At 35.4% G+C, this 25,268-nt stretch overlaps 1 protein-coding gene across 9 annotated transcripts in view; it reads right to left on the reverse strand.

Annotated features, from left to right (window-relative positions):
- The window catches only part of ARFIP1 (ADP ribosylation factor interacting protein 1), a 45,111-nt gene that overhangs the window by 11,336 nt on the left and 8,507 nt on the right, over positions 1–25,268 (reverse strand). For 4 of the 9 annotated variants that reach the window (XM_054202468.1, XM_054202474.1, XM_054202467.1 and 1 more), the window contains 6 exons: positions 24,069–24,170; positions 14,742–14,856; positions 11,898–11,993; positions 10,327–10,436; positions 5,303–5,524; positions 1,713–1,870 (listed from right to left, as the gene is read on the reverse strand). In XM_054202468.1, the coding sequence (XP_054058443.1) occupies positions 1,713–1,870; positions 5,303–5,524; positions 10,327–10,436; positions 11,898–11,993; positions 14,742–14,856; positions 24,069–24,170 (803 nt within the window). The remainder of the gene's footprint in view (positions 1–1,712; positions 1,871–5,302; positions 5,525–10,326; positions 10,437–11,897; positions 11,994–14,741; positions 14,857–24,068; positions 24,171–25,268) is intronic. The other 5 variants (XM_054202472.1, XM_054202471.1, XM_054202470.1 and 2 more) reach the window with 5 other exon arrangements.

Here is a 25,268-nt window from a genome sequence, read left to right on the forward strand (position 1 = left end):
CAAGTGGATAAGACAAATGTTGTAACAACCTCTAACTTTTTTCTTCCTCCTCTTACACAAGATGTGCTCTGCTCCTTTGTTCACCGCCACCTAGCACTTGACCAGGTAAAGCAAGAGACAATAGCCAGAAATCACTGCAGGGTCACAGGCAGACCTGCCCAAAGCCTCACTCTTCCTTCCACACCTCTTTGTAGTTTTCAAATAATGGAACTTAGCATCTCAGCATGCGATAGCCGCCAATTTTAATGGAGCAAACCAACCTATTCCTGGCTTTTTGAAAATACTGCCTCAGACATTTCTAAAATTGGGGAGAAAAAAAAAATCAGGATTAAAACCTGGTTATAAACACAATTTTTCAGTTGGTGGTATGACTGCCCCAAAATAAAATATAACATTTTCAGAAGTAAAAGGAATTATAATATTCACAGGGCACTTCCTGATTCGTGTTGTCACTATGATTCAGGCTTTATTTAAATAATTTATGACTTAATTCCAAAAAGGAAACAAACCAATACATAGTTGATAGAAGAGGGGAATGTTGGAGTGCAACTGGGGACAGGGAAGAAGAGGCACAGGAATAAATGTGACCTACTTTCACATTCCAAAATGATAGACTGGCTATGTAAGCAAAGAACCTTTGTAATTTATTTGCCTTATTGAAATGGCAAAATACTTGATGTCTGTAAAGAACAAAAAGGGAAAATAATTAAGGTATTTTAGGAGGGAAGAGCCATAAATTGAAAGTGACTGGCAAGAACGATGTTAGCTGATGTATTTTGTATGAATTTTCAAGGGGATACCTGGAAAATGTGTAAACTGTTTTGGGTTTGTTTTTTTTTTTAATACTTTAATATAAAAAAAAGCAATCCAGATTAATTCTGCCTTTCATGCCTTTTGAAAGTTTACCTAAATATAAAAACAATAGCTTACTATTTGCTTACAGATAAAGCATTAGAACAGAACAACAGGGAAAAAAAGGGGAGGAAAGAACTTCAAAACTCAAGCATTTTGCAATTTTTGATCAAAATCACAAAGAAATAACATGCATAAACTACATCCTTTGGCAAATTAAAAGAAACACACTTTATCCTATTAAGTGAAAGTCAGAATGGAACAAAGCATCAGAAAGGACCAAAAGTCCAAACCCTAGCAGGAGAAGGGAACCTGGCTTTAGAGTACTATGCCATATCCAAAAGTAATCTTCTCCAGGGCAGGAAACCCATTATCTACTGCTAGATTTTATTCACTCAAAGACATTTCTTTTTCTATTTTCCCCCTTCTGACCATGCCTGCAACTTCTGCATAAAAACTGAGTGTGAATTACACATGGTACATCAACATAAGCACATGATTAAACGTTTTTCAATCAAAAATTATTTCACCTATTACAATGTAGCTAAATTAAAGGGTTAATCTTGCACTGTCACATTACTTAGAAAGCCACCTTAATCCAGCACACAGGAAAAAAATAGCTATAATTACTCTTAGACATAGAACTAACAAGTAAAATTGAGTCTACAACAGAGCATTTATAAAACATGTGAAGATACATGCAATAAGGCAGTTAACTGTAAATCCTAATTATACCGGAGTTGTGTTATACTTGACAGATTAGTCACGCAAATACAAGGACTAGCGTACAAAAGTCTGGTACAAAGCCTGTTTCCTGAACATTAGTTTGTAATGAAAATAGCTAGACATAGAATAGCTACCTGGCACTTTCATACTGTTTCACAGTCAATAGTGTATCCTCAATTGTTTTATTCACCAGTGTATTCACACTGGCAATAAAAAAGTTAATAGCCCCAAGAAGAGTTTCTCCATTTTTAGCTAAAAGTTTCTGCGTCTCTGCATTGTAGCCAAACTCCTCCTACAAAGACAAAGCAGAGAAAACAAAACTGTAGATCATTTAAAATCATAACATTCATCAGCAACTATAAAAAAAATACAAACGCACAGATGTTGAAGTTCTGTCACTTCTGTTTGGGTATGCTTGTGGTTAAACAGACATGATTTCAATACAATATTCAGTTCACAGTTTTTATGAAATCTAACATCAGTAAAACATGTTTTACAATTGTTACCACACATCTTAAGTCCTACTTTATAATGTGATCTTTTTTTGCAGTTGAAGTCTTGAATGTTACTTAAAAGTAAGTGCTAATGTATCTTTACATTGTCATTCAGCAGGGTTTTAATCCAGCATCTCTCATGTGGTTGTCTAGGTAATGCTTTAATACCAACAGACACCACTACATTAAATACAGTAATATAACTGAATTCACAAGGGCATACAACATTAATTAGCTATTAAGTTTTATTCTCACATTCTGGAAAACAGCACTGCAAAAAACCTCCAACATCTACCATAGTTTGATAGATTGTAAATAACTGAAAAGCAGAACACTATAATGGATAGCAAATAAAAATGATAATGCAGCTCAGCTATAAATTTTAAAGGGAGAAGGGCAAAATTATTTCCAAGGCATTTCAGTCACATTTGGATATATGTTTTTTCATGTATTTGTTAAGAGCAGTGTAAACCCTGACCAAGGCTGCAAAGATTTTCCTAACACATGGATGCCAAACAAGTCCAATTATTATATTTATGTCATCCATATGGCATCTTCATGTTTTGCAGATGGGAGTTCTCACAAAAGAGTACAATCTCTGGTTGTAATGGCTGTAAAACACAGTAGATTCATATTTGGAACTTGGTCTTTAGGCTTGCACCCTGCCAACAGCTGACTCAGAAGTGCTGTATTCTCCCAGTTTCCTTTCATCTGTCTAGAACACAAACACCAAAGCCAAATGATATTTCACATTAACAACTTCATGAGAGTAAGGGTAATGGGCAATGGTAAGGGAAGAAGCCCCTAGAAAAGGAGGTGCAGTGGAAATTAGCAATTTGAGGGAGAAGAAAAGAAGGAAGAGAACTTCAGGCAACCCTCTAAACACCACTAAAGATCTGTCACCTTTGCTTTGCACAGCTGCTTGCGTGGCAAAAGCAACCAGAAAAATCACTACAGATCTTGCTGAAATCAAAAAATAAAGTCTTTTTCAGGTTGTTTTGCTCTAACATTGCCAGTAACAGAAGCACTAGTACAGGGAAGAAGCAGGAGCATACAGGCAGAGACAACAGCAGTAGGACTGCCCTTTTCAGCAGTGTTTAGTCCCATCTTTTCCCTCCTGCAGGCAAGACTGCAATTAGTTTTCCATCTGGTCCTCTGACCCAGATCACCACAGACTCAAATGAGCAACACCACCAGCTCCAAAGGAAGAGGGTAAGAAGGATGGGACTGCAGGGGCCTGCAGTACTAAGAAGCATGCTAGCCGCCAAAACTGTCCTCCTACTGGTTCATGCAGTTTCATATAAAAACTTTTGAGTTTTGTCCATGACCTCTGCAGATACCTCTTAAGAAACAGCCAGGAAATCCTTCCTCTATCAAGAGTTTACACTCAGTTCATACTCTACGCACAGGTCAATTAAAATTGGAATTCATCTCTCTATATAATTAGAGGCACATGAGCCTGGAACCAGGAGTTATCTTTGTATCCAAGAGAGAAACAGCAAAACATTCACATTAAGTAATACCTCTGCAGATACCACATTAAGATCTCATTTTGTTAACACGTATAAAATAGGAAATATTACCTTAAGAAGTGGTGTTGGTTTTGTTTTTGGGTTTTTTAAATTTATATACTGTTATCATATTAAACATTAAAGATTAACTGTCCAGGAATTTTACTTTTAGTCTTGCACAAGTTTTAGAGGCAACAATGCTAACCAAACATCCAAGAATAGGCCAGGCTACAGACAGTAATACAGTACAGATTAAACAAAGGGAAAACACAAAGAGGAAAGAGACAAACATCAGGCAAGTCTCCAAGAGGCAAAGGTTAGATAACTTTTATTACAGCAGCAGAAACCTTTATTTGATTTGCATCAAGAGCCCCATTCAATAATCTACACAAGAGATGAATGACTGAAACAAATTCCAAGACCAGTACAAGATGCTGAAAGAACCTGGAAGAACAGTATTCCCATTAGAAGTTACAAGCTATTCATGGAAAAAACCCCAGCATTCATTAGACAAGAGCATGATGCCAGATTTAATCCAAGTTTCAGAAGAAACATCCAGCTTCAGCACATACTTCATAACCATCACTAAGTTCTGACACAAACCACATGCCCATATTTGTGTCAGAGTAAACTGATCATCAAAACAGACTCCTTTTAGCAGATTACTTAATTCTTTATCTGCTAGAAATGCTCTACTTCCACAGATTTTCATCTGTCACGCTGTAATATTAAGAATTCCTGTACTCCAGTGCAGGAGTCTCAAATTTTTTCAGCTAGCTATCAGTTAGGTTTCCTCCATGCAAGCATGAACTCCACCTCCTCCCTTAAAACTCAATGGGAATAGAAAATCATGAAAAGGGAAAAATAAACAGAGGTTTAAAGTTTAATACTCGCAAAGGTAATTTGGGCTGTTTCAGCTGCTATGTTTTAAGGAATCATTAAGCCCCTTAGTACTGTTTTTCTAAAAGAACAGTAGCAGTATCAAATTGCTTTAACTTTAGAAGTACAGAACAACCAGTGTAGGAACAAGCCAGCTCCTGTGTTCTGTAAGCAACATTTACCTTCTTTCTCTTTACTGCAGACAGATTTATTATCAGCAACAAAAAGTGCCAGTGTTACATAAACTTCTAAACCAAGGAATCATAGCAACCCAAACACAGGTATCTAAAGATTGCCTCTTTTGCTCAGAAACTCTAAACAACACAAGAATACAGATTAGTCCTACTAGTAGCAAAATTCTGATTAAAAAAGGACTTTGAGATGAAATCTCAATGCTTAAATATCCTACAGAAAAATAATTTACTCACATTCAATGTGCACAAGTGAAGTAATGTGCCCTATTCTACCTACTCCCAGGCTTATTCCCCAAAGACATCCTGTAATTGAAATGACGTAACACTCTGGAACACTTTGATGACATTTCATTAGAAGCAAAATGGATAGTAAAATGTATCTTCTATACAAAGGAAAGTTGTCAGTTCTTGAGTCCAACCATTAACTAAAAGCAAACATTTAAGAAACAACAAGAACTACAGTAATTTCAATAATTTCCTATAGTTTTAAGTGAATTACATAGGCTTTTAACACAAAGAACATTTTAATATGTTGTTAACTACAATGTTTAGAAAAATAGCTGCTAACTGCTATATACCCTGCATGAGTCAATTAGGCTTATCTTCATCTCTGCCATTTTATTTTTTAACACTATAAAAGTCTTACATGAAGTTCCAATGATTTCAAACTCAGGTCAGCAAATGCATCTCCAAGTTGCCTTTGGGTATGTACCATCTGGAAGAGTTGTGTGGACAGTGTCTGTGCCAGTTTCAAGATATTTTCGTACTTTTTTTTGTTATCTCTCAATATATCTATCTGAGCTTCTAGTTCCAGATCTACTGTTCTTGAGCCACGACCCAATTTTTCAGAGATGATCTGACGTGTACACTGGGGAAAAAAAAATTTAAATTATAAAGAATCAAGTATATTCAAGACAACACAGCATACACCCATTTTCAGCTTCAAGGGACATATAATTACATACAATTCTTTCACAATCACCCCTCCCAATATAAGTTTGCACAACAAACTGAAAAAACAACACACTCTTTAGAAGTTTATCAGGACTCAGCAAGAACAGTTGGACAAGTCTCAACTCCTACTAAGATGAATATTCAAGTTAGCAAATCAAGAGCATAACTAATTGTTTCTCAAGTAAAAGAACTCTTATCTCTTTTTAGGTTTGGTGAATCTCATTAAGTTAAAAGAAGCAATTTAGCCCACTGCATTGAAGTCAGTTAATGGGAGTATCACTAGTTCTGCATAAAAATATCTAGTTAGTAATCTTTTGGGCTTTGTCTACCAACCTTTCAATTCCAGATCATCTATGTTACGTTTTCCAAAAATGTTATTTTAGGAGTTTATTTAAGGGTGGACAGTAAAGAGCATGGTTTTTTTCAGCATGTTTTTTAAAGCTGACTAGGAAACTGGGAACTCCTACTGAGAAATCCATAAAGCTATTAAAATACGTTTCTCATTATTTACACATCTATAAAATGGAGATGATTGTCTCAGAAAGACTTAATATTTCTTTTCTCTTACAAGACAAATTTTTGACAAATTTGTATTAACACAGTGAGCAGAAAATGTGCTCTTCTTACAAGGCTGTAGACACTTTCACCCAGCCAATGGCTGTGACAGCTGAGGCTGCTAACACATTCCCCTTATATCTGTGACACCTTTTCTGCCAGAGATTTGAGCCCAACTTGTCAGTGAGCCTCCCAAGACACACATTTGGGTTTCCCCTCACTGAGACACAGGAGAAGCCATTTGTAAACCAGACGTGTGGCAAAAGCCATACAGTTTCTCTATGGAAAGCAGGAATTATTTACTGTTACAGTAAGTTACTTGAAGTTCATTTGTGATCCCACGAGGTGAAGCGATAACCAAGTTACACATATGAAGAATTACTGCTAGAAACAGAATTACAAGGAAACTAAGTTAGTCGTCAAGGCCACAGCTACTCTGAAGGGACTTAAACTAAGTGCAAAGCTGCTATTTTGTTAGGTGAAATAATGCCCAAGCCTATCTTATATCACATTCCCCAAATACATTACATCACTGGATTTCCCAGGGTTTCCAAATTCAAGGACTTCAGTTTAATCCAGTCTTAAAATGTCCAAAGGACATACACATTTAACATGCTAGAACTTTTATTTCCTTTCTAAATTTAATAGACAAACACAGGAAAGACTCAAGAATGATCAGGTCATAACTCATAAGCTTTAGATTGGAAGGTACAGACTATTTGGACTACTTCATTAGATTCAACCAGTTAATAAGAAAGACCACAGCTAATCGGGGAGACATTTGTCAAGAATCAGAAATTTGGGAGAGCATAACAAATCATATCAACACAGAATACAACTTTACTACCAAAGTCTGCAACAGAAATTGCAACATACAGCTTAGCAATGAGTGTGATCAGAGCATGAATAAGCATTTCACTAGGAACTATGGAACTGATGGACAAATTTTGGATATTTTCCAAAAAAGGTGAGACACGCAACTATGGAAATGCAGGAGAAAAATCTGAATTGTGGAAGGCAAAGAATAAATTACAGAAGAATGAATTATTTGCAACCAAGGAGTTTTTTGTCACCTAAAAAAATCCAGGAGTGACAAGTGAGTAAAAACTAGTAATTTGAAAGACTTACGTTGCATACTTTGTTAAATGAGATGTAACTAAAGTTGAACACTGGGACTGAACAAGAATAATTGAGAAAGAAGATGCACTTTCTATTTCTATCTAACTTTCTGGTTAAGTGGACTAGCACACACAAGTTGCTGTATATTCTCACTAGCAAACAGAGAATTCCACACATTAATTCCATTTTGCTTCATTCTAAAAGACTACCTGTAAAGAACACTGTCCTGAATAAGGCCACATTCCTCAAGAAGTTGTGCAAGGCGAAGTTCAAGAAAAGCAAGTCTCAATGGAAAAAACCCACCAAAAATACATTTAAGCAAAATCTATTTGAAATGGCATATTTTAAAAGATGAACAGAGACATTACTGGACATGTCTCAGAAATAAAAGTCCCACTAGTAGCCTGGTATTAAAGACAGGCTTGTAAAACAGGTATATTGGGGTTTTTTTCCCCTCAAAGTTTAAGAAGTTGCATGTAAACGAAAAAGATAAGCTTTTTATTATAATTGCTGAAAGTCAAGAGGAGTCATGACTTTCTTGTGCCTATGTCTTCTTGCTAAACTAAAAATGCCTTTCTCATGCAAAGGCGGGGGAGGCAAGGGAAGGGGAAAGAACAGAAAAAGCTCTTGCCACTAGATATGGAAAGACAGGTAATTTTTATTTTTTTTTTTTTTACACTAACTCATGATTACTAGGGAGCATAAGACTGGAGAGAGAAGAGTGACAGTAGTTGCAAAGGCAACAGAACAATCTTATTGAATTCAAAGTTACAGAGAAAAGTTAAACAGTCTACAGAAATTCATGGTTAGGCTAGAAAGAAGAGCAGCTTCCTGTGATTTTTCAATTGGAAACGGTTTCTTAAAACAGAAATAAAAGTGGGGGATAACAACAGCAATTGTCTTATTCACAAAAATGCATACAAGACAAAAAGCGAGGTACTTGAACTACATGAAGGCATACTTCATCATCTCTTCACAGATGGGTATGACTTCTGAACACATCCAATAATTTGGATTTGACAACTCCTGATACAGACACAGTGACAGAGGAACAACTCGTGTGAGATTCCTAAACAACTTCCTAACAGCAAGTTTCACCACCAACTCCACTTGCACATCAATGTCCGGTACATTGAAGAGCATGGTTTTCAGCTTAGAGGGATTCAACTGTTGACTTGCCTCCACGAACCATTTACTCCTGCCCTTTTTTTTTCCCCCTCCATCTTCTAACCTATGATCAGTTAGCTATTACAAGGAGGAGGCCTCTTCCCACGATGTTCCTAAAGGGAACCAAAGCAAGCCAGTATGTCCACAAACTGAAACACTCTCCTTAATCAAATCAAATATGCTTTTTTTATGTAGCCTATGTATAAAGTGATTTCAAATGTTTGTCATCTCCAGGAAAATTTGAATAACGCTTCCTCAATTCACAATGAATTCATAAGCTTTCTCTGAACAATCCTCTTCCTCCAAAAAAAGCCATACAAGAAGCCAGTATGGGACTCTAGAAAGATCCTAACTGACCTATCTCCTTAGCCATACTTGGGAAATAACTTCAAGCTTATAGATTTTGAGAAAACAGATTAATTTAGTTTTCTGAAAGCACTAGTCTTTGTTTGCTATGCCATAACTGGTGGGATTATGGATTTAAGGGAGGGAGATGTTTAAGCCAAGAAAGAAATCTAAAAATCCAGACTTTGCAAAGACTACTGACAATGAAATAATGTTGTAAACAAGGATCCAAGACCGCTCTTCCCAGCATTTTTCACTGGTCAACTGGCTATTGTTTCACATAAATAGGTTTGCAATCCTTCTGCCGTTGAGACATGGAGTTTTTTTGGTTTTGTCTTCTAAATCAGGGCTCCAAAAAAAGCAAATGAGGTTAAGTCTTCTCTTATTTAGTCGTGGTATAGCAGATTCAATCTCAAGAGTCAATGCTTCTTATACAGACAGAGAATTATAAAGAACAGCTTCAACTGAATAGCACAGATTCTGATTGGACCACAGCACAGTCCGGGAGTAGCTGACAGACTTCCGCAGTTGCTACAAATTCTAGATTACAAGAGCAGCAGAAATTCTAAAAGCCATTTAATTAGACATTAAAAAGATGCAAGCTTCTGATTCTAATATAAAGAACAGCATAACCATTTACTAGTAGGTAGAATGTCGCCCTTTTTCCCATCCTTGCTGGTGAGGAAGTCCTCATCTGGACTTAAAAACACTGGAGGGATTCAGATCTGTGTTTTACAAGTGAAGTTTTTTCCACAGATTCTTCATTTTTTCATGGTTTGAAGTAGATCTCACTAATCCATGACCCATCTGCCCATATCTCTGTCATTTAAGTTGCAGGCATATTAAAAAGCTATTTTTCAAAACTGGTCTTTGTTTAAAACTCCTGATAGTGATGTATTCCCTGGCAATTTTCCTTACCTTATAGTTTTTTTAATGAGAGTCACTTCTGGCAAACTAGTGTGCTTTAAGCATCTTTTCTTTATTCTTCTGTTGTTATTTTAATTTCATCAAATCCCAACTGATCACAAAGAAGCATCATACAAGACTAAAATACACCTGAATTGAAGCAACAATTCCAACACTCAGAAAAACAACCAGCCAAGGCAGAACAAAACCATCAGAATAGCAATTAGCAACAAGTATGGAACTTGTAGATGGGATTGACTTTTTCCCCGTCAGCTAAAATTTTATTGTATCAGCAATCAACTCAAAGACAGCAAGAAGATTTAATTACAAGCATTTGTACTGAAATCTGTACATTCTGTATGTTGAAGGGGACGTGAGAAATGGAACATTCTTTACCTTTTAAAATCAATAATACCTATGAAAGATTTTACACTTAAAACCAGGTATTTAAAAAGGCTTACAAAGAATGCTTCACTAGGAAGAAAACTAGGCCTTTCCGCTTATGCTCACTGCAACAACAGATTACTTTCATACAGCGGTACAATACTTTGAAAGCTTTAGTCTGATCTAGTAGCAAACCCATTTCTAGAATACATACATACACGCAAAAATATGTCTGCATACCTTGTAAGTGTTTAGGCTCCACTTTCTCACCAACTCCAATTTCTCCATTGCCGGATTCTTTACTTCATCTGCTAACACAACAGGTCCACTCTTCTGCTGAGCTCTGCCTCCTATGTCAGACACAAAGCAAATCTTCAAGGCCTCGCTTTTTTTTTGTTTTAAGGGATTAATAGCAGGTATGGAAAATCTGTGCAATTGCACATGCAAAAGCAGAGCAAGGTGACAGTAAAAACTTAAGACAACTATGCAGATTTCAAAATCAATTCTAGAAAGATAGAATTATTTTTAAATTGACATAAACTGTGCATATATCTTAGTATTTCATGTGGTAACAGGCTGAATAAAGCTTACCTGCATGGATGGAGTTTTACTAACCGACCTTAAAACAGCTTTTGAGACATGTTTATTACTTAATCTACTTTTTAAAATTCCAGTAATTTAATACCCTCTTGGATTTAGCCAATCTAAAAGTCTGTTTACAGTCTGCAGACCATTAAATGAAAATTATTGGCATATAAAAACTGCTTTCACAGAGAACAACTAATAAATTTCAAACCATAGTTTTTAATCTTTTCCAATTAACATCATCCTTTACAGAACATGTGTTCAGCCGATATTTAACTTATTTATTACGGTTTTATTAACTCATTGTATAAGGAATAATTAATTCTACAAACCACCAGTACAAAAACAACAACAAAGAAAAGATTTAAAGCAATAAATAAAAATATCTAGGGCCAATTGCCACACATTAACTGCCAATACTTAGCATTTTCAAGGTAATATGGGATATCACACGGATTCTAAGTTTTAGTTTTGCAAAAATATTTCCTAGTGTCCTAAACAGTAAGAATTGCAAAGCACTACCACTTTTTAAGCAACATTTTTATTGATTCATGTACAATTTTGACTACTCCTGCCTCTAATCCCTACTGCTACTTACAGTCACCTTAGCCTTGCCAGGTTATTTATGTAAATAAGAGTTTGGAAAAAAGTCTATACAGATGCCTCAAGATACTCCTTTAGCATCAAGCTCTACTATGTTCCTTACGTCTTCAAAATGCTGTGCAAACATTAAGTAATTAATCCTCTCAACACCCTTATGAGGTAACTGAATAGGTTTTCTCCTTTTATATAGAGGAAACAGACAAAGATGTTAAGTAATTTGCCCATAGGCACAAAATGAGTCAAGTGGCAAAGCCTAGTTTGGGTGTTGTGAATTCCTAATGGCCACCTCATATTCTGTTCTACTGGAATACATGATCATTTTGGCAAGAACTGCCAAGTTCCAGCTTTACCCTAAATAGAAGATTTTTGTTACTCCCGCTTTAGCTACCATTTGTTATTATTAACATTTGGTAATTATTTTTTAAATTTTATAGGACAAAAAGCAGCATACAGAAAGGAAAGCAGAGGTTACTTTGTGAATTGTTAAAAGCCAGAAATGAGAGCCACCAAAAAACCCCAGAAGTTCTATTTCCAACTGAAAGCAAATCAAATTATTATAGACATGGAGGAGTTAGTACAGTGTCAGCAGAGACAAGGGCGTTATCCATTCACTGCTAAGATACCTGTGGGAATAATTAAATCGCAACCTTGTCCAGCCAGTCTGCTAGCTGCTGCACTGCTAGGAGATATAACAGATGATTTGGGTGATGCTGAGGAACCTGAAAAGGCGACATATTTAACCATGAAAATCCATCATCTTCCCCTAAGACAGCAATGTGCACTCTTACACTGATAGGGTCTTTTTCAAAACGAAGAAACATTTGCTTCAACAACACACTAAATAGAAGCATTCACAGAAAAGTTGCTGGAATTTCTGATAGAAATGCTTCTTAAGAGGCGCAGCTGTTCATGTGAACTACTCCAAGTTTTCATGATTTAATATTTTTCTCTAGGTCATGATGTCAAACTTTTTTTGGGTTTTTTTTTTTTTGTTAGAGTAATCAAAATACAACTGACAGCTTCATCAGTAAAGTATATACTATCAACATAAAACTCCATGAAAGATTGTTATATACAGCTTCCGCAGCTGAAATTTCCTTTCTAAGGTCTAGGTAGATTTCATTCTGCACTGTCACCGAATAGTACTCACAGCATTAAGGGGTGAAGTAAGCTCTGAAATCTGTGCCAATGTCAGATATACTCGATTAACATCTGCTCCTAAGTCTGTGTAAACACCCAGCAATAAGCTATCCTGAAGATCATACAAGCCATTAGCCGTTAAGGTGTGTAATCTCCTTTCCAAAAGAAAGATTTTAAAGCACTTGCTTGTTCTCTTTCCAAAAAAAAAAAAAACAAACCCAAAAAACCCCAAACCCATCTTTAAATGGCTTGCACCATGCACATTCTCTAAGCCGTTTTAGGATTATGCTTTTCAGAGCTTTGCAACTCTTTCACATACCAAATGTGAAGGAGCATTCTTGTGAAGTTTTCAGGATTTAAAAACCAAACAAACAAATTAGCTTTTTCTCCGTAGTGATGAGTAATCATCATATTGGGGGGGAGCTTTTATTACTTTTGTTGGGAATTTCTGAGATACTTCAGGGCTGACAGTGTGCTGCTGAAGTAAAGAAAAATCACACCTAAACTTTAACAGTTTCAACAAAACGTAGGTACCAGTAACACCAAAAATATCACTCAGAGTAACCGAATCAGCTTTTGCCTTTTAAGCATACTATAGAGCACTACTGACGTGGGGCACAATTAATCCAATTATTTAGATCAAATTGCACAGGAAAGATGAGATTGAAAGTTCACTTGCCGTGCCCTTCTGTAGCGATACATCGCATAAGAGCTGCAACTGGATTCATCCAGGCATAAAAGTTTGACTGCAAGATCCTGCTAAAGGCCTAAAGACTGAATCACTTCAGCAAGCGAGCTAAGACAAGCAGTTTAAAAAATCCTTATCAATTGACAGAGTATCAATGCAGCCTTATGCACGCTTTATTGTTCAATATCCCCCAAATCCTAAAAGCCCTTCCCCCTCCAGTATTGTCTACTTTGCATTCGAAAATTAAGCCCTAATAAGGACACAAACAAAAATTAGAATTTTTAGAAATAGAGCAATCATTCTACTTTTATCCATAGTTTCATAAGACGACAGTTTCTACCGCTTCTCTCTGTCTCCGATTTGGAGAGACTATTAGGAAAAATCTGAAGAAAATATCCTTGGAGGAAAACTGTGATATCTGAAGTGTTAAAAATTACATGTCCAAAACTGATCATTTGTGTACATAACTTACTAGAGAACATTTTGGATTTCAAACATATCAGCACAGCTTAAAGCACACACTTTTCCCCCTTACAGATTAATGCACTTAACAGCTGCAACAGTTACCCTGCTAATAGAATACAAAGCAGCAAGAATGGTGAGCAGTTTGCCATCTGCCCAGTTTTTAGCTAGATATTTTGCTAATTTCAAAGACTTAAAGAAACCACAGCATTCACTTTGTAATGTATGTAAAGTACAGCATGTAAATCACTGTTTTCAGAAGCACAACATTTTACCAAACAGGAAATGAAGCAAAATGTAAATTAAATCTATGACTACAAAGAGACTTATTTTCACAGCTGCTCATTTGAGATCATTTCAAACCTTTCGAATTCAGAAATTGTCAAAGCTACATAATTCATTAAAATACCACTTTCACATACTATATTGTGGCACTCTTGTTTTTAGACAGATGGAAAACACTGACATTACTGGCTTCTTTATCACTTTGTATTTCTCATTGTTTAATACTAGCTTAGATTCTCTAAAACATACATTAGTACTTGCATAGTGAATTAAATATTAACTAAAATCCTTCTGCTATAAACAACCACAACTCTGTGCTGAGAAAATAGGAAAACAGACACTTTTTCATTAGGTAGTACCTGGAAAGTGAGACTCAAAGCATTATCACTCTTAACAACAATAATCAAAGTAATATATGCACTATAACAAGAAACAGAGAGGCAAGTCTCAAGGGCAGCAAAGAATTATTCCACTCATTAATCTGCTCTGGGTAAGTGAACTATTTATTAAGAAATAAATAACTCTCCAGTTATGTTTCAAATCAGCACAATTCCTGCAACTTTTAAAGAAAACTTCAATGCAATATAATAGTAAAATTCTTCAGTCTGACACCATTTCAATGTGCTCAAGGACTTCCCTTCTTGTAAATGCAGACCAATTTAACACTAAATAGTTTCCACTATTCCCTTGACAGATACTACAAGTATAGCATATATTCTCTATTTCAATAACCCAGCTACGAGAGAAGATAAACAGCTCGTCACTAATGCACATCGCAATGGGTACATTCACACTAAAATGCTCAAAGCAGGTACAGAACATTGTATTTCTGAGCGTATGAAAATATGCCTAAAGATTTTAGATTGAGAAATAAAGACAAAAAAGCAGTTACCTTTACCTGGAAATGGTCCTGCCTCAACAACTCCTTCTTTGGTGCTGTCAAAGCCATGAGATGTTATTTTGGTTTCAGCAAGTCCAAGTCCAACTGGTAACGAACGTTTCAAGTCCTTGGAAATATTTGAATAAAAATGGAAAGTTAGCGTTTAAAAACAGATACAAGTGACTCAGAAGTACTACAATGCAGTTTCAGCAGCTCTCAAGACAGGCAATTCTGCCTTTAGGCTGGAATGTCTTCACTGGTGTTACAGCATTCTACTGCAATGCACAAATAAAACATAAATGAATGAGAAATACTGTAAGTATAGCCTGTCTATTTATCCTAGAAATTTATTTTATTTATATTGATGAACAATTAGAATGCCATCTCTTAGAGCAGTGGTTACCAAAGATGTGGCCTGCAACATCATGTTACGTGGTCTGAAGCAAACAACTATATGAGTATAAAAATGTTTCCAGTCAAAAACCGACAGGGGTACAAAGTGATCTAAGATTAAGTGCAGACAACATTTTACAAACCAGAAGTGTGGAAGCAACTATCATAATGTTAAAGATTAAAAAAAAAGTTATTTCCTTCTAAGAAATAGCTTTAAAATTCACAGCATTCTTAATTTCTACAAATAGCACATGAAATCTCTTGAATATTTGACATGGGAGGAACATCCAGAAAGGCATCACTTCAACAGCTTCCTTCTGAGCACCTACTGTACATCACAAATGCTCACACCACAAAGTTGCCATTTACTTCTGTTTGCTATTGAAACTCATTGATTTAAAATTGCCTGAGATCACCTTGTTTAACTTTTGAGAGCTAGATTACGTGCTACAACCAATTTTCAGGCAACTGAAGTCTTCACAGAAACCCAATGCAGGCCTGCTACTAAACTATGAATTCAAACACCGTAATTCATATAGCATCCTACTGCCCATTTTTCCTATCTTACCCACCTCTACAAATAGCTCCCAAAGGTTTCCTGGACCGTTATTTCCAGCCACATGACTGAAATTTAAGCCTCTGGTGTTGTGGAATATATTTAGTGCTTCAAGAAAAGTTCAGGTATTCAAAGCAGTTTAAAATTACTAATTCATAAAAGTAAGAAGTGAGTGAAAAGCTACTCTGGAAGTGAAAGCAAAAAGGTAAAAATACACCTACAAAAGAATTAAGCATCAAGAAATTGTAAAACTGGCAGTTTCTGGAGTCAAGTACTCTTTTGCATCCCCTCTGCTTCCATACAGAGGCAAAAAAAGATGAAAACGTACAGAGAAGCAACAGTGAAATTTACAGAGAACAACTATCCATAGCTTTAAGATGTCAGTGCCTGGACATGTGCAGTAACTATTCATGATATATGCAATGCTTCTAACTACAAAGAAAACACAGTCTTTAAAATCCAATCTATGTTTGACATACTACTGTAGTTGCTCGATCCACAAACCAGAAGCAAGCTAGTGTGTAAGAATGACACTGCCTAGAGGCTCAGACTGCCAAGAAGTGGCTTTGGATCACATCCCTACCAATTTTGTTAGCTGTCTTTAGTTTAAAACAAACTCCTCAGAGGAGAAAAAAAGAAAGACCTACAAACATATGAATTCCAGCAGAACAGAAATCTTGTTGACAATGAAAACCCAGGATGTTATTGCAATCAGAGTAATCAATTTTCCGATAGCCATACTTTCACCCACATGAACCAGCTATTTTAATAGTAAATTATGCTATATTTGTGTATCTGAAACATTATACAAAAAAAGGGAAAAATAAACAGCATGAACAACAAATAGTAGTCACATGCAGAACCTGAGCTCACAAATTAAGATATCACAACATTGGATACATACTGTTTTCAGTCTTCACAACTGACTTAGCACTGGTGCTTCCATTTAAGTACTCGCAGTTGATGGTATGCTGGAAAGTCTTTGCTTCAACTTAGTTTAGCTAATAGACAGAGTCCATTTAACTGAAAATGTAGCAAGTCAATAGGAACTGAAAAAGCAGAGACACTTGAAAAAGGGTAACCAGATTGCAGAAGAGAGGCACTGATTTAACAAAAAGGACACGGCATCAATTTTTTTTCCTGGAGGCACCTTGGCACATTGTATAGTTTTCAGAAATAGCTAAACCTGTAGCCAAAGAAACGTAGACAGCTGACCTGCTTAAGCATGTCTGCAGTAAGAATCTAAGGAATCATCTGTATTTAAGGTTAAAATGCAGAACATCTGCTTTGTAAAGACAAAAGTTTATATCTAAATTTAAGCAATTGTACTACTTCTGTACATTCAACTTAATTCTAATTTGAAGCTAAACATAGGCCAAACAAACTACAGAGTTAAATAAACCAGAATATTACAACACATCCTTCTTAAATAAAAACTTGATATTTGGATAACGAAAGTTTTTAAGACCTACAACCGTGTATATATACACATCAGGGTTTTTTACATAAATACATACATATGTGTGTATATGTACACAAACACATATTTGTTTGAAGAGATCTACACTTTTTTCATTGGCAAAAAAGCAAAGTTCAGGGTAAAGAGCTGCATTCAAACCTGTTTTTAAAAACCTATATTAACCAGTTGAAATATATCCTGCTGAAGAAAGATATCCTTGCATATGAATTTAAAAGAAAGATTTACCATTTGCTGATTTATACATGACCAGAATTGCCATCAAGTCAGTGATCATCATTACACTACCTTCTTGTTGTTTATAAACATGCAAGTTACTGTTCAGTGGAGACTTGCTTCTGCATGTAAACTTCAATTTTTAACATGTCATTCCTGCAACTGATTGTGCTTGCTCTTTCTTTCCCCACAAGCGTAGATAAACAAGAAAGCTTGCCCGAAAATTTGTAATCATTTTGACAAAGCAATTTACCCCTTCAATAATTTAGAAAGGAGTATACTTTAGAAACAGCCTTAGAGTAAGAAAAGACATGCACAAAACTTCATATTTCAGAGAAGGTATGACTGTACTTAAGGAGATTTTAGAGTGGTAAGGCAGCAACATAAATAGCTTTCTTTTTTGTTCCCACCAAATGTAGGTTTGTGGTACAACACAGGAAGTGAGGACAGATTCCCCTACTACAATACAGTGATTATATTTTGAGTACATATTGCTCTTCTAGCTAAGAAGATTTTGATGATCAGAAAATCTGCTTTCAAATTCATAAGTGATTTCCCTCCTTCTTTGTAAAAGGAAAATCAAGTCTTTAGAGTTCAGCAAAATTTGTTGATACACTTCAAAACCACAAATCTGTTAAGGGATCACCATCACAAAAAAAAAAATGCTTCACTTATAATTTTCAATTGTAGGAAGCCAAAAACCATTGCATGTTTATGCAATTATCATCTAACAGAAGTATTTTAATGTTGTAACTTCAGTGAGACCCAGAGATAGAGGTATAAAAACCCTATAACTCAGAAGATTCCCACAAAGTCAAAAGACTGGATTACCTATCCTCTTCTCAGCCATTTAGCATGCTAAAGGCTCAAAGAAGCAAAAGCATGAAATACAGGTACACAGAACAGCTGCATTAGCTTAATTTAGTCTAGTCAAGACACTGAAAACCTATATTGTATAGAGCATTTAAACTGCTTTAACTCTTTGTTAAAATCCCATTTTAATTAGTTCAAAACACCACATAAAGCTAAACATATTTTTGTAAGGTTTATTTATGCAACTAACAAGGATATTCATCAGTTTATTATATGGGTCTAGATGAACCTGTATGAATTTTTGACATATAAATCCTATTGAGACAGTAAACTCAGCAAAAGTTGCTCAGAATGCATGTTCATGAAGGAATGCTGGCAGAATTACAAGACTATTTCCCAAAAGATACCTCCCGTACATGATCTCCATAGTAATCCAAGATGAAGAGGGGAAAGATACCAGAACTATGTTGGTTTTCCACCAGCCGAAGCTAGCCAGCAAACAACACTATTATTTTCTTAGTTATGTTAGTCCATTATTAATGCATGACTAAGCATTATCTTTTGCTTAGTACCAACAGTAAATTTAAAAGATACAGGTTTACTTGCCTTTACTACCTTGAATAAAGCTATTTTAAAACACCCACATCACTAGCTAGTTCAAGAAGTCCATTAAAACTGGAGCAATTAAAATGGGAACAATCATATGCTCATTTATTTTTTAATGGTGGATGATATTTAAAATAAAACTACTCAAGTTACTTTTTGGAAAAATTTGCAGCACATCTTATTATAAAGTTCACAGTTTAAACTTTTAAAGATGTCCCGTGAAACAAAAAGTTGTGTAGATAGACTTAACATCTATCCAGTAAGATAACTGGCTCTGAACTTTAATATCTTACCCTAATTCGTGTGCAAGCACAGCTCAGCATTTTCTTCTTCTCTTTGCCCTATTATATCACTCAGCTCCTATTTTCCATGAATTAAGTCACTAGATCCTTACATTGATATAAATTCAAACATAAAAATAGATAAGAGGAGAGCTGAAAGGCTTTAATCTATGCTGAAGTGACAACATGGACTGACACATTGCTTCCATTCTCCAATACATTGCCCTTCACTCAGAAGATCCTTTCTTCTACTACATCCCTTTTGACTTACCTAACATCATACAACAATTGTGTTTGGAATTAGTTTCTTCTAGTCTCATCATTAACATCCATATCTTTGGTTTTTAAGACTAAAAGAGACAGACCACTTGGCAACAAAGACCTTTTTGTTTCATCTCCTGAAAACAGTTTTCCAGAACTGACACACAGAAATACATTTTAAATCTGTCTACATTACTGAAATTTAATTGCCCAAAGTAAAATCTAACTATGCCAGTCAACATCGCAAAACCTAAGATATGAACTCAGATGTTTCACGTAGAGTGTGAGTGACAAGCCTGGCATTTTTTTCAGAAGGCAAAAGACAAAAAAAGAATTGACCTATCTATTTGTGCAGTCTGGCAATAAAACTACAGAACAAGATACTAAACACATACAGTCAGATTCATCAGATCCCAGAGCTTATTTCACAATTCTAATAAGACAAATAAGACAAATTGAAGACTCACAACAAAGTTAATTTATTTTTTGCAGCCTGAAGTTTATTACTGGTATTACATACATATTTAACAATGGTTTTGTCCCCATAAGAGTATAAAAAGGGCCAGGAGAAGAGAGTCTGCACTGAAAATGAAAGGAAACAATTGGAACAACAATTTCAGAGACTCAGACTGATAAGAACTTCATATAGATTTTGTACAATAGTTTAAACATAACAAATAGCTTACAGCTGCCTGAATACCTTTACAGGCAGACCAAACAGGTTTTTTGATTAATTTAATTTATTCATATGCAGCTTCCACACTATATGGCATGTTATTGAATTTGGAATAATATACTTCTTCACTGCTTCCCACAGTCCTCAGCAACATTAAAACACCACTATTCTAATCACATAATTATAATAGCATGGGAGGAAAACTGTGTTCTAGAAGTCAGGGATAAGCGAAATAAACTAATAAAGAATATAAAGCAGTAAGGCTTTTTTGGGGTTTTTTTGAGTTTTCTTGTATAAAGTAGTAAGAAAAACATCAGAAGAAAGACGTTTGATTAGGAAATGCTGAAGTCATGTGTTATTAAGACAGACTAACAAACATCCAGACACTGGCAAACAGTTCTAAACACCAAGTTTTTAAAGCTTGAGTTCCAACAGAGCTCGGAGAGCTGAAAAGCACTGGGTCAAGCTTTTTCGTAATGAAAGGACATTAGACATTTCATCCAATGTCAAATGAAGCTACAGGCTTTTTAGTTAAAAAAAGTTTCTATCCATCATATGGGCAGGACAAAACTTGTCAGAATTCCACAGGCATCTCTTATTACTACAGCATAAGACAGAACGTAGCAGCATATTTCTGAATGAGACTTTACAGTTAGGCAAACACTTATTTAAGTTACCTTATAAACATGCTTTTGATTCTTTTTCTTAAGGAACTAAGAAGATGCATCAAGTAGTGCTATATCACGTTCCCACAAGACTGGAACTAATATGCTTCCTTCTGAAATTATATAATGGCAATCTATGCCGTCTGATGTTCTGCACAACTAATGGCATTTTTCTTCAAAGAAGGAGCAACCCTACTTGCCATTTCCAGGTAAATACATTCGCGTTGCACTGCCTTGCAAAATGAAAGAGTTCTCATGCTTGAGTACATACAAATACTGCATTTCGTGGAAAATAAATGTGCATTTCATGCCTGAGTAGCTTATCGATGAAGTCTGATGGAATCGCTAAATAGAATGTGAGGCTAGAGGAAACTTTAGTTTTGTAATTCAAGAACCCTGAAGAAAAGGTTGTACAACTACCTTTTTGCTCAGTCTATCAAAAGCATATGAAGTTGCTTAAGTGTTTGTCGCAAAATAGCTGAACAAATAAAATATACAGGATATATGATGTTTTATCATTTACATCTGAATTATAAAACATCTAAATGAACAGCTCCCTGATCATAACAATAAGAAAACAAGAAACTAAAATAACTTTGTTCCCCAAATACCCAAGAAGGTCTAATTGAAACCTATGCTGTATTGGAGTTTGAGTGCTCTAAACTCTACTATAGTCACATAGTCTTACCAAGCGCTGTGGTAATAGTACAACTTAAAGTCATAATGGTTTCTTGTGCCTTTCTTAAGCGACCTCCTAAAAAACAGTACTTGGCTTGTCATTTCCATAAGTTGATAGGAAAAAAGACCCCTGAAAACTTGGCACAGAAATTTTGTGGTGCGATTCATATTGCTTTAGGTTAAAACAAAAAATTACCTGGCAAGGAAAAAAAGAGAAAGCACAGCATTAAGCATTAGAAATAACAAACACAAAAGCAAGATGAATAGAAGCTAAATATTAGAATTTGAGACTAACAGATTAGTAAACAGACCTAGATGTTAATTCCAAGAAGTTTGTTTTCTTTGTTTTGTTTATAAGAAGCCCCGATTATCACATATTCTGAGTTTAGGTCACACATGCAGGTGTTAACTTGTACAAGACAGTTCAAAAAAATTTCTGAAGTGCACTTCATCTTCACTGATCTCAGAATAAGCATAGTGAAAATAATTACAGCAGCAAACGCAACTATGCTTGCACTGTATGAGTTTTCTGCAACTCAGCCAAGTATTTGACCCATTTTTGTGTTAAGTGGAAGTTTCAAATCTGGTTAACTCCAAGTCAGCAAAATAATTATCATGCCAGCATACTTCAAATATGTATGTGGCCACAGACAGAAACAACTTTAATATTTCAACTTTCCATAGAAAATAGTGACTGTATTTTGACCGAACATGGGCTCTGACCCCGTCAACAGGAGTGCAAGTTCGATTTACTGTAACTAATAAATAGGTATTGGATGCACTACACTGAAGAAGCCATTACTACTTAAGGAAAAGATAACTCAGACAGCAGTTAAGTCACAGCAGCATCAAGGTCAGACTTAAAAATAGTAAATCTGTTTTTCTATTTCCAGGCAAACCCAAATTCATTACTATCTCAAGGTGTATTTTTGTTACCTCCCCTCTCCCCCAAAATAGGCACATCTTTATCAATATTTAGTTTTAACTTTATTTCATTAAGCATCATCTTAGGTTTTACATTATGTTCCTTGGTACATCTTAGTTGAAGAACAAATCTTAAGAAACGTAAATCTTCCCTCATTGCAGTGCTATTCATAAAAAAATCATGGCCCTTTCAGCAGAATTAGAAAAAATATGCAGTAATAAAAAAAAAGTGCAGCATTTTTTTAATACGAGCTCATATATGGATGCTTTTACATCTCATGAAGTTTTATACTTTTTTTCACAGCCATGCTCACTACACAGCTACCCTGCAATCACAGTCAAATGGTCTCAGGTGTTCTTTTCAGGATGCATTTTATTTTTTAATATTTTTTAAAGTACATATTTTTACATATTTAAAAGCATTTTTAATTATAATGATAATGTAATAAATACATGTTTAAAAATACACTTTTAATATATATTTAAATGCTTGCTTTCCTGTTTTAGGATTGAAGTGGTTGGATTAAAAATCAGTATCCTCAAGGCTCAGAGTCAATAATTTATACACTTGATTGTATGTTACAGAGCACCCAATACTTTACACCACTTAACATTCAGGAAAAAATTGCTACTACTAATATACCTCTCATACAAAAAGTTATTGCAACATGCAGTATCTGCTTCAACATTAACAATAATTTATTACCTTTGAAGGAGTTTTTCCATTAAAGCTAAAACCAGAAGAAAAAGTTAGGCAGATGCTTATTTTACCAATGTTCAGGCTGGATATTTAATTTGCTTTTCAACTTATGAAGGTTCCCCCCTCTAATCAACCTTTTGGTAGGACAGAACAAAATGCTGAAGTTCTACTCAGTATTTCTTTTAGAAATAATCCTGGACTGCAAGTCGGCATGGGACTGTTAAAGCTTAGCTATTTCCTTAAAATCTAAGTCTCAACACCACCAAATAAACGTGGATAATTAACTAGTGTTCATATTTCCAACTGAAAAGCAAAACAAAAATAAAAAGTAAAGAAAACCAAGCCCAAATTCCATGAATTATACCATAGCACCCTCTGCTGGACAGCCAAACACAAGAAGAACATAGTAAAATATATCAAGGTTAAGGGAAAGAACCCAAAATTGCATACAGATTATTATGGAAGTATAATTTTTTTGTCAACATACAACAAATAAGATGGATTCTGATACATCTCACCTATACAGCATGCAGCAATACAGTAGTAATTTTACAGTTTCAACACAAGAAAAGCTACTTCTCCCCTGTTTACAATTTCAAATAAGAATGTAACTATCTTTACTTTTAGGCATGTTGCCTTCAAACTTAATACCCCTTAGCTTGCCTCAAACAATTTAATACTTCATAAAAAATTTAGGATTTGGCAGCCTGAATTCACAGGACCTGTTAAGTCTCATTTTAAAATGCTTGTTGTCCTGTTTTATGAATAAACTTATTGGATTAAAAATCAGTATCCTCAAGGATCAAAGACAAGAACATCGAAGCATATACACTTGATCGTGCATTACAGAGCACAAAATTCTTTACACTAGTTCATGTTCAGAAATATTTGCCACTAGTAATATGCCTTTTATACAAATAAAGATTATTGTAACGTGAAATCACATTACGTTATGTCAGCTTTTAACAATAATTTATGAGTTTTTCCATTAAAGCTCTAGAAAGCTATGTCAAGTGAAGCCTGCTATGCATTGCATTGTAACTTTAGCATTTTTGAAAACGGTACCTTGTTAGACAGCAAAGAAAATTCTTACCCTGTTAAAGCTGTGCTCATGAGAATCCTCCAGCTGTCCATTGCTAGTCACAGGAATTTCTGCTGCTGCATTTTTGGGAGACTCTTGAGCCATTGCACCTTCCTATAGTATAAGAAGAAACAGGTTACCATTTATCTTAAGTTTCCAATGAGTAATCTATATGAAAATATTTGATGTATAGGCTTCATAACAGTTGATTTGATTTCTAACTTCTATTTATAATATTCTGATATACCAGGTCTGTATACATTCATTTCATCACATACCCAAACCACATTAATAGCACAGCCCAAAGAGAAGTAATTTAAAGCTTCAGGATCTAAGAGAAAAGAAACACTAAAACATAGCCCATTGAAATGGGGGGGAGTGTCAGGCACAAATGAGACATGTGGGGCCAGACAAGTACTTTATATGCGCATTTGACCCTCAGAGTAGTTTACGTATCTCAAAAAATAAAAAAGATGAGCTTGGCTAAAAAAAATTGTACTAGCTAATGATAAGCAAGAAATATCAGAGAAGTGCAATGAGTTTATCACGTGTTACAAATAGAAAAGTAATGATTGCAAACTTTCAAATAGTTTAACTTGCTTGTTATTTTATCATAATATAGTGCCACCTTCTGACTAAACTGTTGGTATGCAACTCTCATTCAGTCAACAGCAGTAAATCTAAAGTGCAATGCAGAAACAAGAACTTAAAAGCACCAATGCAATTCAAGAAACAAAGTCAGTTTCAAAATGCAGCTGCATTATGCACAGTAAGCAACTGTAAAACCACTGCATTCAAGAATGACACAAGGTATAACTTAGAAGGGACATTTCCAGAAGAAGTGTACACCATTCACAAGCACCTGAAGAGGGAACGGCACCCTAACACTCTCCAAAACTAAGAGAAACTGAGAATTCTGGCCCTCTCAAAAAGCTAGCCCTGACTCTGCAAGACAGCTTCATTATTCAGTTAAAGTGTAAACAGTAGAAGAATCAACACACAACCAAAGCAGTGTTTTTTCAATTACTTACATAAAAACTGCCTGAAGTCCTCAAACCAGCCCACGCACCTATGCAAGACTGGTAAGACATGGTACACCATCAACATGTACCTGAGAATAGGTGCTTAAAGGTCCCTTAAAGCTCCAAATCACCAAACTGAACTAGCTCTTTTCAGTCAGACAGTCAGGAAGAGAGCCAGTCTGAGCTCAGG

This window comes from Rissa tridactyla, chromosome 5 (assembly GCF_028500815.1).
Source record: "Rissa tridactyla isolate bRisTri1 chromosome 5, bRisTri1.patW.cur.20221130, whole genome shotgun sequence".
In the NCBI taxonomy this organism is placed as follows: Eukaryota; Metazoa; Chordata; class Aves; order Charadriiformes; family Laridae; genus Rissa; species Rissa tridactyla.